The sequence below is a fragment of the Urocampus carinirostris genome, chromosome 18 (genome assembly GCF_059441175.1).
Source record: "Urocampus carinirostris isolate Australia breed hairy pipefish chromosome 18, RoL_Ucar_1.0, whole genome shotgun sequence".
Classification (NCBI taxonomy): domain Eukaryota; kingdom Metazoa; phylum Chordata; class Actinopteri; order Syngnathiformes; family Syngnathidae; genus Urocampus; species Urocampus carinirostris.
This window is the reverse complement of record NC_142366.1, coordinates 1,667,877-1,685,490: the sequence shown is the minus strand read 5'-3', so window position 1 is coordinate 1,685,490 and position 17,614 is coordinate 1,667,877. Positions and strand designations below refer to the sequence as shown.

General features: G+C 40.9%; 2 protein-coding genes across 4 annotated transcripts in view; one reads left to right on the top strand and one right to left on the bottom strand.

The window, feature by feature from the left end:
- Nucleotides 1-3,536: 3,536 nt before the first annotated feature.
- The window catches only part of xylb (xylulokinase homolog (H. influenzae)), a 70,055-nt gene continuing 55,977 nt past the window's right edge, over nucleotides 3,537-17,614 (bottom strand). For all 3 annotated transcript variants that reach the window (XM_088322084.1, XM_088322085.1, XM_088322086.1), the window contains 6 exons: nucleotides 15,726-15,813; nucleotides 15,564-15,658; nucleotides 15,345-15,457; nucleotides 7,216-7,443; nucleotides 5,581-5,854; nucleotides 3,537-4,345 (listed from right to left, as the gene is read on the bottom strand). In XM_088322084.1, the coding sequence (XP_088178210.1) occupies nucleotides 15,389-15,457; nucleotides 15,564-15,658; nucleotides 15,726-15,813 (252 nt within the window). In that variant the 3' untranslated portion in view covers nucleotides 3,537-4,345; nucleotides 5,581-5,854; nucleotides 7,216-7,443; nucleotides 15,345-15,388. The remainder of the gene's footprint in view (nucleotides 4,346-5,580; nucleotides 5,855-7,215; nucleotides 7,444-15,344; nucleotides 15,458-15,563; nucleotides 15,659-15,725; nucleotides 15,814-17,614) is intronic.
- Nucleotides 4,126-16,218, top strand: LOC148347990 (5'-AMP-activated protein kinase subunit gamma-1-like). Its single transcript, XM_088322083.1, has 14 exons — nucleotides 4,126-4,368; nucleotides 5,599-5,696; nucleotides 5,767-5,879; nucleotides 7,281-7,492; nucleotides 11,222-11,270; nucleotides 11,348-11,521; nucleotides 11,590-11,694; nucleotides 11,761-11,815; nucleotides 12,777-12,903; nucleotides 12,969-13,134; nucleotides 13,849-13,886; nucleotides 13,965-14,111; nucleotides 14,176-14,269; nucleotides 14,335-16,218. The coding sequence occupies exons 1-14, from the start codon at nucleotides 4,237-4,239 to the stop codon at nucleotides 14,757-14,759; spliced, it is 1,935 nt and encodes a 644-aa protein (XP_088178209.1). The 5' UTR covers nucleotides 4,126-4,236; the 3' UTR covers nucleotides 14,760-16,218.

Sequence of the window (17,614 nt, the reverse complement as noted above, 5' to 3'; positions counted from 1 at the left end):
GGAAAAGGCGTATGACAGAGTTAATAGAGAGGCGTTGTGGCAAGTGATGGTGATATATGGAGTGGGTGGAAAGTTGTTGGAAGCATTGAAGAGTTTTTATATGAACAGCAGAGCATGTGTAAGAGTAGGGAGTGAGACAAGTGAGTGGTTCCCTGTGTTGACTGGTGTGAGACAGGGGTGTGTGATGTCACCATGGCTGATTAATGTGTATATGGATGGTCTGGTGAGAGAGGTGAATGCAAGAGTTCTTGGCAGAGGTGTAGACATGATGGACAACAGTGGAACAGTGTGGCAGATAAGTCCGTTGTTGTTTGCAGATGACACAGCGCTTGTGGCTGATTCTGAGGAAACATTGACAAGGTTGGTAACAGAGTTTGGAAGAGTATGTGATAGGCGTTAGTTATGTGTCAATGTTGGGAAGAGTAAGGTGATGAAGTGTTCACGTGATGGAGTGGGCATGACGTTAGAAATCAGGTTGCATGGACAAGTGCTGGAAGAAGTTGAAAGCTTTAGGTACATGGGTTGTGATGTGGCTGCAGTTGGTGAAATTGAGTGTGAGGTATTGCACAGAGTGAATCAAGGAATCAAGGTTCTGGGTGCTCTGAGGAGAGTGATGAACAACAAGAGTATGAGTATGGATGTTAAGAGGGGACTGTATGAGAGTGTGATTGTGCCGACTGTGTTGTATGGTGCAGAGACTTGGAGCCTGAACGCAGATTTAAGAAGGAAGTTTAATGTTTTTGAGATGAAGTGTTTGAGGACTATGTTAGGTGTGACAAGATTGGATAGACTGAGAAATGAATTTGTGAGAGACAGAACTGGAGTAGTCGTGGAACTGAGCAAGCGTGTTGATAAGAGAGTACTCGGTTGGTTTGGACACATGGAGAGGATGGATGAGGAGCGAATGTTGAAGAGGACCTACAGAGCAGAAGTCAATGGAAGGAGACCAAGAAGAAGGCCACGATAGACGTGGATGGATGGTGTTATGAGTGCACTGCAGGAAGAGGTCTAAATATGATATAAGCTAGAGCTCTTGTTGGTGATAGAGAGGAGAGGAGAGATGTTGTGAAAGGATAGTGGGATTGTGGATGCGTTCTTAAGGATGGGCTGGGCACCCGTATGATGCGGCAGGGGTAGACCAGTGAAAGCTGTTGGGCCCTACTGTTGAACAAAAGAGTGTGTTGTGTCACCCTGACCCGAGTGACATGGCAGCTTTCTGGTGTCCCGTTTCATCTGGAGGGATAAAAGCATGACCAACTTGGGTGCCGAGATGCCTAACCTGTTTGGGTGTTTGGGCAATTGGGTTGGCCATGGTCCAAAAAAATGTGTGTGTGTTTTTTTTTGTTGTTGTTATTTATTTCCCTTTTATTTTCTTTGTTATTGTATGTGTGTGTCTTGCTGTCGGTCACTCCTCTTAAGCAATATGACCAAGGTCGATAGATAGATGGATAGACAATGTTGGCAACAAGATTCACTTGATATAATTGGAAATTATTTGAATGCAACACAAACTTTTTCTCCTTTTTTCCGTGTTTTTTTTTTACTTTTTTATTTTAATTCCTTTAAAAAAAGTCTCATTCTGTTTATTTTTTTCCGAGCTGTTACTTTTGTTTTTGGTCTCTATTTACTTTTTTTTCTAAGTTTCCTTCTCTTCTTTTTTTCTGGCTTTTTTCTAAATTATTCAATCTTTTTTTTTTCTTCCATTTGTTTATTTTTTTTGTCAGCTTTTCACTACTTTTTCTTTTTTGTTCTAGTCCCCCCTTCTTTTAAGTCATTTTGTGCATAATTTTACATAATATTTGGTCATGTTGGGATTAAAGAAGCAAAAACAACCTGAAGAGCCATTTAGGACCCGAAAGAGGTCCTTAAGAGGTTCCTTTAAGTGAACCGAGCCGAAGAAGCCGGTTCTCGACAAACTCTACTAACTTTACTCAACTTCGTTCTACTTCGACTCGACTTCAAAATACCGCATTTAGGACACAACGTCAGGCGAACCCGTGTATTTTTACTTTCATGCACTGTAACTTTGACTAAGTCGCTTCTTAATTCGTAATTTTCTTGTGCGCAATTGCGCGCACGCGCAGCTTAGAGGGATGGCTGGTCATGGGTACTTATGCTGTGCCCCGAATTTGAAAATAATGCAAAAACACTAGAATAAAAACTACTACCACATATATTCCTCAAAGTGCTATAGAAATACCGGTACAGTAATACTATAATACAAAAGTACTTCTACAGGAATTCTACAAAAAAACGAAAACAAAAATTTTAAAAAGATAAAACCACGGTAAGACTACAAAATTGCTACTTCAATAACACAACCTTTCAGATACAGACAGAGATAACATAATTACAGCAGTCAACCACACTAGCCATAATGATGCCTAGCACATAATCCCACTATATACCAGAGAGAAATACACAAACCAAAGACCCTAACCAAAACAGCATCAGTGCTGATTACGATGTAGACATGTGGGCCACAAATTCGCGGGGTAAGTATGAATGGTCCATATTGACAAGCGAAACAGGAAATAATTGGACTGATTAGTCAAAAGGGAAGGCCATGCAAATTAGAAAGCATTTCACCTGGCCAAAGCCCATGGTGGTTTGCTCTTTACCTTGTTTAAAACCATATGTGAAGAACAATTGTACTCGAGTCTATCTTAGTCCCGATATGACAAAGAATATGGAAAATCCAATGTCTTTCTCTCTCTGTTGTCCCAATATTGTCTTAGATTTTTCATCACAACTAGGCGATTTATGGACCTGTATGGTGAATGGTGAGGCGCTTCCTAAAGACCCACGTCATAAATTGACCCATCAGTATCCCAATTTCTATTTATCTATATACCCTGGTCATATCCCTTGAGAGGGGTGACCGACAGCAAGACAATCACATACAGAAAAACAAAGAAAATAAAAAAGGGATAAAATAGCAAAAAACACACAGACATTTTTATTTTTTTTATTTATTTGTTTTTTTTCACCATGTCCAACCCAAATTCCCAAACACCCAAACAAGTTAAGCACCTCGGCACCTAAGTTGGTCATGCTTTCGTCTCTCCAGATGAAACGGGACACAAGAAAGCGGCCGTGTCACTCGGGTCAGGGTGACAAAACACACTCTTTTGTTCAACAGCAGGGCCCGACAGCTATCACTGGTTTACCCCGCCGCATCATACAGGTGCCTTGCCCATCCCTTAGAATGCCTCCAAACATCCCACTACCCTTTCACAACACCTCTCCACTCATTCCTATCACCAACAAGGGCTCTAGCGTCCCCTACATTTAGACTTCTTTCCTCCAGTGCACTTGTAACACCATTCAGCCACGTCAATCGCGGCCTTCCTCTTGGTCTCCTATTTACTTCTGCTCTGCTCTTCTTCCCAATTTATTGCCCCTTTGAAAACCAAAACGTATAAAGTAATAGTCAAAATATTCAAGTGTTTTGTTTTTAATTGGTTACAGATATAAAAAATGCTTTACAAAATGCAATTGTCACGGACCAGAAATGGACACAGGACCCAATAGCGCTCGTTTTCTCAGTTTTTATTAACAAAGAGGGCGAGCAGGGCTTGCTTCCACGTTCCGATGGCTGACGGACAAGAGGAGTGGGCGATGCGGAAATGGCACTCCCATGTCTGGCGCGGAGGATCGGAGACAGGCGGGAATTGCAACTCGTTGGCCGGAATAGGAGAGCAAAAGCGGTGTCAAGTTCGGAAACGAGGTCGGTAACAGGAGGCAGGCAGGTAACGGGGCAAAACAGGTCAGGTAACAGGCAGGCAGAACAGGGCAAAGTCAGGTCCGGAAACAGTTTGGCAACAAAGGTCAGGCAATGAAAAGCAGGGCAGGAACAGAGTCGGATGAAAAGGCTTACTGAGCTGGTGGCAACAGTTTGCATAACAATCTGACGGCTTCCTCCTGGGGTTTAAAAACAGAGCATCACCCAATCAGATGTTCGGGCTGCTGGCGCCAATAAAGCCGTTGCAGGTGCGCTCAATCGGCAATCATGACAGCAATATTTATGACGTGGAAGCCTTTGAGATACCATTGTGAGAAGTGACTGCTACCTTCTGGGTGTTTTGGAGCACTACTTTGATTGAATTGGATTTATTCTTAGAAGGATCGCGTGTTTACGGTCATTAAATATTGCTTGTTAAACAGGAGCGCGAGAGGGTTAATAGGGGAATTGCAATCATTTATAAGGGGAGCAATTGGCTGAGGTTGAGGGGTATGAGTACTCTTCGTATCAGTCCGGAACAAAAAAATAGTATCAATAGTTTATCTTTTGCACAGGACGTCGGTGGGTTTGGAATGTCTTCCTCTGGCGAATCAGTCGGAGCTGAGAGGAACAAGACAAGAAAGGTAAAAAGTGCGATGTCAAAAAAGATAAATAGAAACAGGACATATGAGCAGCATTGTAATACGGGGCGTTTAGGGGTGGGGTGTGGGCAATGACCATCATAGGACACGCTCTGCCCACCCAAAGAAAACTGGATGCAACCTTAAAAAAGGGAGAAACACCAACTAAAGAAGAAATAAATAAAACAAAAAGTAAAATAGAGAAAAAAAGCTAACAAAAGATTGAAAGAAGGAAAAAGAGAAAAAAGAAGAAAGAAAAAAGCAGAAAAATAGAGGAAAACAAAAAAGCCAAAAAAGAAAAAACTAGGGAAAAATGAAACAAATAAAAAAAATGGAGAGAAAAAGACGAGCACAAAAAAAGGAAAATGTAAAACAAAATAAGAAAAAGCAGGAAAAAGAGGTAAAAAGCTCGGGGGATACAGAGGAAAAGGACAAATAAAAGAAAACTAGATGTAGGAAAAATGAGACAAAAGAAAAAGGGGAAGATGAAGAACAAAAGAAAAAGGAAAAAGCGGAAAAATACATAAAAAGCTAGGAAAATGGGACAAAACAGGAGAAAAAGGGAAAAAAGTATTTTAAAAAGGAGAAAAACATGGAAAAAATAAAAAAAAGACATTATGGGGGTCCCTTGATCAGTATATTACCAATAATAACATAATTTAATGCACAAAATTAATTATTGTTTATTTTAAATATATACTATTCTACTAAATTATAATCACATTTATTTTTTCACTTTGAACCTTTTTTACATATAGTCTGATACACTTATATTATGAAATGATCTGCATTTGTATTGCGCTTTTCAAGTCAAGACTTCCCAAAGCACTTTACATCGTGCTTCACATTTCCCAATAGCGGCTGTGCAGCCATGTAAGGCGCTAACCTGCTTATTGGGGGTATTAGGGGTTCAGTGTCTTACCCAAGGACACTTCAATATTATATTATTTTTATACTTTTACTGTATATAGTCCACAAATGTAAAGTCAAAAACACAGAATCCATTAAAAAAATGAATATTGACCAAACACTAGAGGAAAAAGTGTCTGGAAGAGAGCTGACTGTTTTTTGTTTTATATGATGAAACCTGATCTAAGCTGCTGCTGCTTCTACTGCTGCTGCTGCATGTGCTGTTGGTTATGTTTGGTGTAGTAATAGTTGCATGCATGTCATATATGTACAACCCGCGGCCCCCTAACCGACCCCACCACTTACACTCATTGTCCTATACAGGGGGAAATAAACAGCGGTCGGAGCTTGTTCTTTCCTCGAGGCCACAGGGATATGCCCACTCCAGCAAAAAGCATACCGTCCACGCCCACCACACGCAGGTGAACAAACATGATTGACAGCTCCGGTTTCCGAGAATGAAGTGGACGCTCATGTACATGCCCGTGGCAGGCTGAGCTTCAGCGGGATGTTCAGGTTGTCCTCCAGGGAAGCTCCGCAGCAGACGTCGTCTTCCCACATCAGCACAAAACTCTTCTCACTGAACAAAAGGAGTAAATGCAGAGGTGTGTCCAGGGCCGTCACCAGACAGGAGTCTCTGGGGCAGAGGCGAAACCAGGGGAAGATCGGGTGGGGTACTGGGGGGATCAGTGAACACCCATGGACACACTCTGCCCACCCAAGGAAAATTGGATGTAGTATCTGAAGCAGTCTGAAAAAGGGAAGAAATAAAAGACAAACAAAAGGAGAAATAAAGAGAGAAAAAGAAGAAAACAACAAACCAAGAATCAAGAAGTAAAAAGCTTTGAAAATGTAAAAAAAAGAATGAAATAAAAGATGGAAAAAGAGAAAAATAAGTAAAACAGCTAAAAAAGGAAGTAGAAAACAAACTATAATTAAAAGAACATAAGAAAAAAACATAAAACAAGGATAAGGGAAAAAGAATAAAAGAAAATATGAATAGGAAAGAAAAAAGAAGAAAAGGAGAAGGGAAAAATAAGAATATTAAAGAGGAAAAGCAAGAAAATAAAAAGCTAGGGCAAAAAAAGAAATAAAACAAAACAAAAAAAACTTAAAAAGGGGATAAAAAAGAAAAAAAAAAGAAAAAAAGAAGTAAAAGGCTAGAGGTAAAAAGAAACCAAAGAATATTAGAAAAAATGAAGAATGGGGCGGCAGTAGCTCAGGAGGTAGAGCGCTCGTCTTGGGATCAAGGGATCCCAGTTCGAATCCCGGCTTGTCCGTGTTACATGTTGATGTGTCCTTGGGTAAGACACTGAACCCTTAATACCCCCAATAAGCAGGTTAGCGCCCTACATGGCTGCAAGGCCGCTATTGGGAAATGTGGAGCACATTGTAAAGCGCTTTGGGAAGTCATCGACTTGAAAAGCGCTATATAAATGCAGATCATTTCATTTCATTTCAAGAAGGGAGAAAGAACACAAGCAGGGTAAAGAAAAGAAAAAAAACAATAACATAAAAAATGTAGAGGTGGGTCAAACAAAAGAACAAAAAAATAAAACTTAAAAAGGGCAAAATTAAATGAATAAAAGAAGAAAAAGAATAAAGCAAGAAAAAATAAGCAAAAAGCTATGGGAAAAGAAACAAAATACCAGAAGGAAGAAGAGAGAAAAAAGAAAACAGGCAGAAATAAGAAAAAGAGGAAAAAGCAAGAAAAAAAGTCAAGTGTAGAGGAAAAAATAAACAGAAGAAAAAGAGAAAAAGGGGTAGAGAGCAAACTGGAAAAAAAACAAGCTTGGGAAAAAATAAAAATCAGTTTTTCTCTCGGTTTTCCTTTTTTTTTTCTTTTCAGACTGCCCTCACATCAACATCCAGTTTTTTTTGGGTAGGCAGAGCGTGTCCGTGTCTAGGTAGTGAACAATCAAACCCCTCCGAGCCACCCACCTGTGGTAACGCCCCTCCCACAGTTTCGTTTTGATGAAATTTCCACGTCCAATTTGCTCCTCCAGCCTCTAGCTTGTCGTGCGCACCAAGTACACTTCCCCCGCCGCCTGCTCCCGTCCCGAGTCGAGTGGGCAACTTCCTGCTGGAGATGTACGCCAGCGAGCCCAGACGACTCCGATCCTACTCGTCACCTCCTGACTCTGGACTGCACACAGGATCAGCCACGTCCTGCCGCCATAAAACACCTTTAACCCCATCACTTCCAGTTAGCGACCAGGTGTGAAAGCGGGGCGGTTTCGGGTCGGGGGTTGGGGGTAAAGCATATCAAATGACGGGGGTGGAGCCTGAGGGGGCATTGCTTCCAGTAGTTTTCAGGGGACAATGATGAGTCCGGTGTGCGTTGGTTGTAACCCCATTAATCATTTTCGTTCGCATCAGTTTTGTTTACATCAGTCACGAGTCTTTGGCGCTCTCTCGCTCGTCTCCCATATTTGTATCTCTTTTTATCTCCCAGTTACACGGACTCGCGCGCTCACTTACAGGAACCTAAAACTGCCCCTGGCGACTGACCACAAAACAAGACATTTTCTTTCTTTGCAAAACTGACAGAAAGTGCTAAATAATTAAAGTGCAACAAACCATACAACATTAACAAACAAATATGAACATATAAATTACATAACTTGAAAACATATAGTAATGCAATTACATGCCCGAGGTGTTCCCTCTTTAAGCATCCATTCAACAACCATTCTTTCACCTCATACGGTCTTTCGCATGTATCTCGCAATGGTGTATTATTATCATTTATATTCTTGTATTTTATATTTTAGTTCTTGTTCTGCGGAAAAGTCAATATTTTTAAGACATTTTGTTATATCATGCAGGGATTCCAGTTTAAAGCTACTTAGTATAAAATAGTTTGAATAAGTTAAAAGTTCATGGCAGAGTGAAAAAAAATGTTATAATTGAGTAGATTTTTTAAAAACCGTATTAGTTTATTTTGTCTGGAATATTACATTATTATTAGTAATATACTGAACAATGGGACCCCTTAATACTGTCTTTTTTTCCTGCCTAAATCTTTTCTTTTTTCTTTGATTTTTTTTCTTGTTTTCGTTTTATTTTTTCCTAGCTTTTAAATTATTTTTCTAGCTTTCTCTTTTTCTTCTGTTTTCTTCTTTTTTGTTTTGTGCATTCAGTAATGAAGCACCAGGCTAAGAGAGACACCAAGGCTGTTCTCCCCCGATCAGGTGTGGAACATGAGAGTTGATCTCAAAAGGCAGCTCCAGTTCCCAAAAGAGATTACGATAACTTTTCTCAGCCCTGACATTTTGGTTGGTCCACCAAGGCAAGAGTGGCGCACCTCATCAAACAGACAGTGCCATTAGAAGGGGAAATCGAGGTTGCCTTTGAGTGAAGAAAGCCAAGTACAGAGGAACCTCGGTTAATCGACCATAATCCGTTCCAGAACTCTGTTCGAAAACCGATTTGTTCGATCACTGAAATCATTTTTCCCTTTAAAAATAATGTAAATCGTTTTAATCCGTTCCAACACCCTGAATGTTCACCTTGAATGTTTAACGTAAACATAAAGCTAACCCAGGCTAATCGTATGTTCGAGTTATCGTAATCTTCTGTATGAAAGATTCCCCTAACATGAACGTGTAAAAATTAAAAAAATCAGGTTGTTTACAAGTCATTTAGCACCCGGGTCTCCACAACAAGTGGTGAGCAGTTCATCCCGTTCCAACACCCTGAAAGTTTAATGTAAACTTAAAGCTAACCCAGGCTAATCGTACGTTCACGTTATCGTAATCTTATGAATAGGATTTCTTACCTTTGTGGTGGTCAGCAGAAGGCGCTCGCACACCTTCATATTTGGCTATTATTTCTTTCTTAAATGCAATAGTTGTACGCACTACTTTTCTTTTTTCACATGTAGCAACTTTGCTGCTTGCACTGACTTTCTTCGGAGGCATAATAAGGGGCTAAAACACCCGTACGCCGCTCAGCATCGCACCCTAGCATACGCACTCACGCATTACTGGCGTTCGAACTCCGATTTTTTGACCTAACAGCGAAGCAAGAGTTTTTGGTTGGACACCGATCTGTTCGAACTGAGAGGCGTTCGAAAACCGAGGTTCCACTGTACTGGGAGCTGACTGCCAAGTGCGGGGAAGCTGTGTGGAAAGCGACAATCTACCCAGTAGAGGTCGGCTGCCGAGGCAATATGGGGCAGTCAGCCACACGCCTTCTGAAAGATGCAGGGGTGACAGGAGGGAAATTGAAAAGGGCAATAAAAGACCAGGCAGAGGAGGCTGAGAAAAGCAGATTTTGGCTTTGGCTGCGGAGGAAGGACAGGAACTGGGGAAAGACAACCTAAACCCCGAAAACAGGTGCAGGGAAGGTAACATCTAACAGCTGCACGGGGTGGTAGGAAGACGTCCCGGTCACTGCTCCGCCACCAGGAGACGTTGTAGTGATTAAAGGAGCGAAATGTTGATGATTGGTCGTTCCTGCCTGACAACCCTGCTGCTGAGTCATGGGCACCAGAGGAGGTGCGACAGGCAGCAGTGCCTGCCAAGCAGGAAATACCAACTATTTGGACTTTAATTCTGTATTTTTATCCTTCTTTGTTTCTTTCTTTTGTCTTGTATTACTTTGTTTCCCTTTCCAAACTTTTTACTTCTTTTTTTCTTGCTTTATTCTACTGCCCCCAGGAGAGTGATGAGTATCAAGAGTTTGTGTATGAATGTTAAGAGAGGACTGTATGAGAGTGTGATTGTCCCGACTGTATTGTGTGGTGCAGAGACTTGGAGCCTGGACGCAGATTTGAGTAGGAAATCAAATGTTTCTTGGAGTGAATAAAAGAAAAGGTGAGAAAAAGAAATAAATACTTCAGCTAAGAAAACAAGAAATAGAAGAAGAAAAAATAATAAGAAAAAAGAAATTACAAAAAAATAAAAAGCAGGGAAGCTGGAAAAAAGCAGAAAAAAGTTTTTAGGTCCCATTGATCAGTATATTACCAATGATAATGTAAAACTAATATACAATAATATTATTATAATAGTGTAACATTATTTATCTATCAATCCACCCTGGTCATATCCCTCGAGATGGGTGACAGACAGCAGGACAAACACAAAAACAAAGAAGATAAAAAAGGAAAAAGTAGCAAAAACACAAAAAGATTGACCATGGCCAACCCAAATGCCCAAACACCCTCTTAAGGGTATGACAGAGTGTGCAGTTTCCTCATGCGTGAGAAGATAAGCAGGGCATCGTGGTTCAGCCTTTAAGAATATAAATTCCTCAACAACAAGAACACGGCTCCATTAAATACAACATGGCAATCAACAATCAGCAAAACGAAATATGGTGCGTGCGTAAATGACGTCACTCAATAGAAAACGTCTTACCGCAATTTCACGAATAAAAGCGCAATCAACTTAACAAATAGTAACACACCCAAACAAGTTAAGCACCTTGTCACCCAATTTGGTCATGCTTTCATGCTGAAAGTGACAGGAAACGACTTTTCCTCTTGTAAAAGGCTTGCTTGTTTTGAAGTTGTCTGAACTTTTACTATTAAATCGATAAAATAAATATCCTTGTGCAGCTCGGTCTCTTCAAATCTGTTGGCTTGATCAATTAAGTGGATTATCGCCCTCTAGCCAATCATAGTTTGTGAAACTGGTGGCAGCTATCAAGCGGTCAGACGCCAACTCTGAATCTGATTGGCCAACAGCTTTCTCAAAGACTGGTGTTCCAGGACTCGGCCTTCAGGACTTTTTCTAAAGGTCATCTGGTACATTTCTCCACCTAAAACAACTAATGGCTATACATTTTGGCAGTATTCAAGTATTGATGGACAAAATATAATTAACATGATTCAGATATTTCATTAGGCCAAAAGAGAAGGCTCTGCAGACCCTCACGTCCCACTACTTTTGTATCACGAAGAAAAATAATGTGTTCAATGTTACGTTTACGTCTTTAATAGGGGGTGGAGGTCGCAGAAGAGTCGCAGCAGCGGCCTCCGGTGGATGAAGGTTGTAGGACACGTCTTGGTTGTCCTTTTTAGGAAAAGCTTGTTGAATAAATACATTTTTTTTCTCTTTGGACTCAGAAAGAGACATCTACACGCGCTTCATGAAATCTCACAAGTGTTATGACATCATCCCCACCAGCTCCAAACTAGTCGTCTTCGATACAACGCTTCAGGTGAAGAAAGCCTTTTTCGCCCTGGTGGCCAACGGAGTCCGGGCAGCTCCTCTGTGGGAAACCAATAAAAGTTTTGTCGGTATTCCCAAACCTGCACTTAACCACCAACCCATATCAGGTTCTTCTTCATCTTCTTGTCTATTTAAGGAATGTTGACCATCACGGATTTCATCAACATCCTGACCAGATACTACAAGTCACCCATGGTTCAGATTTACGAGCTGGAGGAACACAAGATCGAAACATGGAGAGGTTTACTTCAAATATCTACAGGCCTTGTCTAAATTCCCATACAAGTCACTTTCTTTGTTTTCCCAGAACTTTACCTACAGGAAACGTTCAAACCTCTGGTCCACATTTCCCCTGATGCTAGGTAAGTACCTCCACAGGCAATGTTTGGATGTATTACTGAAAAAAAGTAATTAGTTACAGTTACTATAGTGTGTTCCTATTGTACATGAAGTATATCATCTTTTTTGTAAACAGATATCCATTGCAAACTACAAACTCTAATGTCAGAAAGGGTTAGGGTTTAAACTTAGAACAAAGTTCAAGTTCATGTGAAGAAAGGATGCTTGGCGAGTTTTTCGAAAAAGACCCTTAAAAACAAACTCAAAATTCTGAGAGTTATTTATATCAACTTTATCTTTAAAGCAATCGAATATTTCCTTCTCCATTTTTGGGTAAGTTTCCCTTTTTGCTTCGGGCATGGTGCATTTCAAAAATAGTTTTACACATATAACGACCAAAATTCAGCACCTTTTCACCGTAAATTCTATGCTAACATTTGCATCGTTGATTTTATTGTTCCCGTATTAGTCTCGCCCATTTCCCAAACACTGCCAACCATTCACTACTAGTGACACTCAACCAAATGTGTATATAATCTGACCTACTGATTTCAGTCTATAATAGTTGTAAATACTGCTTAGATACGAGTATATACAATAGGGAGAATACCAGTAGGGAGGAATTATGCACACTCATGCTCTGTGCCTGACACAGTCTCAAAAAATTTAGTCAGTTGTACTTTTTAAGTGAACTTATCATGCCCACCCTTATTTGCTACGGTTTTCAGCAATGTGTTGCCTGTGAGTTAAATGTTGAGTACTTCATCATAAACGTAGGAACAGTAATTGATCAAATAACAGTCAAATTCATGACTCTCTTTTGATAAGTAGCAGACTATGTTGTAACAACCGTTGAAGTACAAAATTGTATAACTCACTAACTCGTTACCCGGAAAATAATTGCGTTCCAGAGAAACGTTACTCCCAAAATTGTTCACCAGTGCACCAAAAAAAACGTAAATGTAACATATTTGACATCTTCAGCATTTTTGAGGCGGTGCGCTCCCTGATCCGAAACAAAATCCACCGTCTTCCTGTGGTGGATCCGCTGAGTGGCAACGCGCTCTACATCCTGACCCACAAACGCATCCTTAAGTTCTTGCAGCTTTACGTGAGTGCCCTCCCATTCACTTGAAAGCACTACAGAGCTCTGATTAACTTGAGTGTTTGCGGCAGTTGTGTGAGATGCCCAGGCCGACCTTCATGAAGAAGACATTGGAGGAAGTGGACGTGGGCACCTACACTAATGTGGCTTTCGTCCACACCGACACACTCCTCATCACCGCTCTGTCCGTCTTTACGCACCGCAGAGTATCAGCTTTGCCTGTTGTTAATCACCATGGTAACCAGTTGATCTTAGAACTTTTACTGAGTGCCGTGGATGGATATAAAAGCCCAAATATTATGTGAATAATGTATGTATGGCAGAAAACTGACAGCAGTAGTTTTGTAAAACGTCAATTAAAAACATGCTCTGTTCCCTCAGTTCCACCGATAAAAACATTTAAATACCTTCAAATGATTAAATAACATTATAAATACATATTGACACAAATGAATAACAAAATTGTATTTACCTTTGTTCGGTCTGATGTGACTTGAGTTGGTAAAGTACTAGCGGGTGGATGCAAGGGATAACTTATCTGAAAACTTCCAGTATTGAGGACTGTTCTGCCTTTAGAATATTTACTTGCTTGTAATCGCTTCTTTAGCCAATCCAATCCATCTATCATTATTTTATAAACCCCGATTTGTGTGTGTGTGTGTGAGAGAGACTTAAAGGCTACAAAACTGCTGAACAGACTGTCTTTAGCTAGTTTTCGTGCCAAGGCACCCCAAAAAATACCCCCAGAAAAATAAATAAAAATCTGCTTAGGTGTGATTTACTTCGGGGAGTCTTTAATGCCCTTTGGCAGCTAAATTTGGTACTTCAGCTCCTGATTACTGACCAATCCAAGCAGCCCAATCCAATATATGATTTTGGTAGTTTTTAATCAGAGTCGATTGTCGATTGGTTACGGCAAAGCACTCAAAAATTGTGTGTGTGTGTACACAGGTCAAGTGGTGGACATTTACTCCAAGTTTGACGTAATCGTGAGTAAAAACGTCATACAAAATTGCTGTTGTCATGACAGTTCCGGTCTGAGAATCAGCTGTGGTTTGGTCTTCCAGAACCTGGCGGTAGAGAAGACGTACAACGACCTGGACGTGACGGTCACGCAGGCACTCCGGCATCGTTCACAGTATTTTGAGGGCGTCCTCAAGTGCAACAAGATGGAGACCCTGGAGACCATCGTTGAGCGCATTGTCAAAGCCGAGGTGAGGCCCTGGATTGACAGGCAAGAGGTCCGGAAGCGTGATGACCAGATGCATGTCCTTAAAGGTTCACAGGTTGGTGGTGGTAGACGAAGACTCTCGGATTGTCGGTATAGTGTCGCTGTCCGACATCCTGCAGGCCCTTGTTTTGACTCCTGCCGGTATGGACACACCAACGGGACCTGGTCCATTTGTTTTACTGATTCCTTTCATTTGGTGTCTTAAGGTGTGCTCAGGAACGACCATTCTTTTCACTCTAGTGCACTGACTGTCTCCACATTTGAGCCGGACCACAAAGAAGACCTAGGCCAAGAACTCGACCAGGACCCGAGCAGTGACCAGGATGGGAAACACAACTTGGACCATGACTGTAACGAGGATCAGAATCAGGTCAATAAGCACAGCAAGAAAACCACTGACCCAGATCATGAAAACAGTAACCTGGACATTAGGCAGGAAAACCAGGACAATGACCAAGATCAAAACAAGAAACTAGAACAAAATCGTGAACAGGAGAATCAAAACACACTTCAAGAACACAGCCTGAACCAAGAAAACCCAAACCAGGATGAGAACATAGACCAGAAACACAACCTGGACTATGACCAGGAAAAACAGGATAATGACCATTATCAAGATGAGAAACCATAACAAACTCCTGACCAGAACAAGCAACAAACCGACAGAAGAGAACAAAGCCTGAACCATAATCATGACCAGGATAACCAAAGCCGATATGAGAACACAGCCTGAACTCTGACCAGGATCAAGACAAGAAAGCAGAACAAAATCCTGACCAGGACAACAAAACCAGCCCCAAGAACACAGCCTGGAACAAAGTCAGGATGAGAACTTGGACCAAGAACACAAGCCGGACTATGACAGGTCTCACTACAAGGAACCAGACCAAGAGGATAAGAACCAGACTGCCCTTGATGACAAAACCACCATGTCAGATCAGATTAAGGGAGAGGACGAGACTGATAGAGAGACAGAAACATGAGAAAAGGGACAAGAATATGGAACAGATTAAGACTTGTGACATCATCAATGAGGGCGTGCCTGACACGTCATGATAACACATCAACAATCGTTTTCCCTGCACCTGTTACCCAATTATAACTTTAATATTCATTTTATCAGAGAAGATTGTTAAAATATTTGAATGTTTTTTTTAATTTGTGACAATTGGTCTTTCAAGGTTTGTGCAAGAAAGAAAAATCATTTGGCACTAACTTGAGTTCAGGCTCAATCAGGCCAATCAAATTTGTGTGAGCCATTTAGGACCGGATTCTCTGAAGGATTTTTTTCTCCAGGCATCCATAACGCTGCAGCATCTTGTTGTATACCTGACACACATGCACACTAACATTTGTGACTGTTGCTTTTGATATCAAAATTTGTTTTTTTTTTAATAATGAAAAAAAAAGAAAGTATATGTTTGTTCTTTTGTACCTGATGTGCATGATCCTGCGGCATGGCGGCCAATCTCGCTTCGGGAGCGTTCTTGAGTGCGTCAAAGAAGGAGATGCCTGATTGGTTCAACACACCTGAGATGACATGGACCAATCAGGAAGTGGACAAAAAGCTAGCATTAGCATGTTAGCACTAGCGTACCATGCAGGGCTCTGTAGGCAGAGCCGAGGCAAGCAGAGTGAGGCACATTGATGGTGTAAACAGGGGCATTAAACACGTCACACAAAACCTGAAACACACAAATGCAAAAAAATGTAACAAATTTAATGCCATTGACGTCCACGTCCAAAATCTGTTATGACAGCAATGCAAACAACCCCCCCCCCCAAAAAAAAAAAAACACTATAAGTAGAATGGATTAAAATGTGAATATTTCATATTAGTTCACCTGACATATTTCAGTTTATCTATTTTATACAATATTTACTATTATAAATGTATTTTTTAATAATATCACTTAAACGTTTTAATCACAATAATTGACATACACTAAACTATTTCAATAGACGTCTAAGATCCATTATGACAGCACTGCAAAAAAAACAAACAAAAAAAAATCCTGTAAGGGGAATGCATTAAAATAATATATTTCCCCCCAAAAAATTGTCTTGTTAAGCTGGCAAAAAATCTTGGTCATATAATACTAGCATATATATATATATATATATATATATGAGACTGGGAGGTTCGGGTTCGCGCCCCGGCCGAGTCATTCCTAAGACTTAAAAAGTGGTCGGCGGCGCCCTCTGTTGGCTGCGGCTGCATCGGCTCGCTACAACGGGTCAGGTGCAATCGACATTTCGTTCTGTGTACATTGTTACACAGAATGACAATACAAGGAAATTATTATTATTATTATTATTATATATATATATATATATATATATATACAGTGCATCCGGAAAGTATTCACAGCGCTTCACTTTTTCCACATTTTATGTTACAGCCTCATTCCAAATTGTATTAATTTAATCTCTTATCTCAAAATTCTACACAAAATACTCCATTATGACAAAGTGAAAGTTTTTTTTTTAGTTTTTTTTGAACTTATTAAAGATAGAAAACTAAAAAGATCACATTTACATAAGTATTCACATCCTTTGCTTAATACTTTGATCCACCTTTGGCAGAAAATACAGCCTCAAGTCTTTTTGAATATGATCCCGCAAGTTTAGCACACCTATCTTTAGGCAGTTTTGCCCATTCTTCTTTGCAATAATTCTCAAGCTAATTAAGGTTGGATGGGAGACGTTTTACACAGCCATTTTCTGATCTCTCCAGAGATGTTCGATCGGATTTAAGTTTGGACTCTGGCTGGGCCACTCCAGGACATTCACGGAGTGGTTCTGAAGCCAATCCTTTGAGATCTTGGCTGTGTGCTTTGGGTCTTTGTCCTGCTGAAAAATGAACCTTCGCCCCAGCCTGAGGTCAAGAGCGCTCTGGAGCAGGTTTTCATCCAGGATATCTCTATATATTGCTGCATTCATTTTTCCTTCTATCCTGACTAGTCTGCAAGTTCCTGTTGCTGAAAAACATCCCCACAGCATGATGCTGCCACCACCATGCTTCACAGTAGGGATGGTATTGGCCTGGTGATGAGCGGTGCCTGGTTCCTCCAAACATGGCGCCTGGCATTCACACCAAAGAGTTCAATCTTTGTCTCATCAGACCAGAGAATTTTGTTTCTCATGGTCTGAGAGTCATTTAGGTGCTTTTTGGCAAATTCCAGACGGGCTTCCATGTTCCTTTTACTAAGGAGTGGCTTTCGTCTGGCCACTCTACCATACAGGCCTGATTGGTGGATTGCTGCAGAGATGGTTGTCCTTTTGGAAGGCTCTCCTCTCTCCACAGAGGAACGCTGGAGCTCTGACAGAGTGACCATCGGGTTCTTGGTCACCTCCCTGACTAAGGCCCTTCTTCCCCGATCACTCAGTTTAGAAGGCCGGCCAGCTCTAGGAAGAATCCTGGTGGTTCCAAATGTCTTCCATTTACGACTAATGGAGGCAACTGTGCTCTTCGGGACGTTCAAT

Bases quoted from the DNA above. Each gene is read 5' to 3' on its own strand.
- LOC148347990 (XM_088322083.1), top strand. From the start codon at position 4,237: ATGAGTACTCTTCGTATCAGTCCGGAACAAAAAAATAGTATCAATAGT. The intron at 12,904-12,968 runs GTGAGTGCCCTC...TGTTTGCGGCAG, and splicing joins TTAAGTTCTTGCAGCTTTAC to TTGTGTGAGATGCCCAGGCC. The intron at 13,135-13,848 runs GTAACCAGTTGA...GTGTGTACACAG, and splicing joins GCCTGTTGTTAATCACCATG to GTCAAGTGGTGGACATTTAC.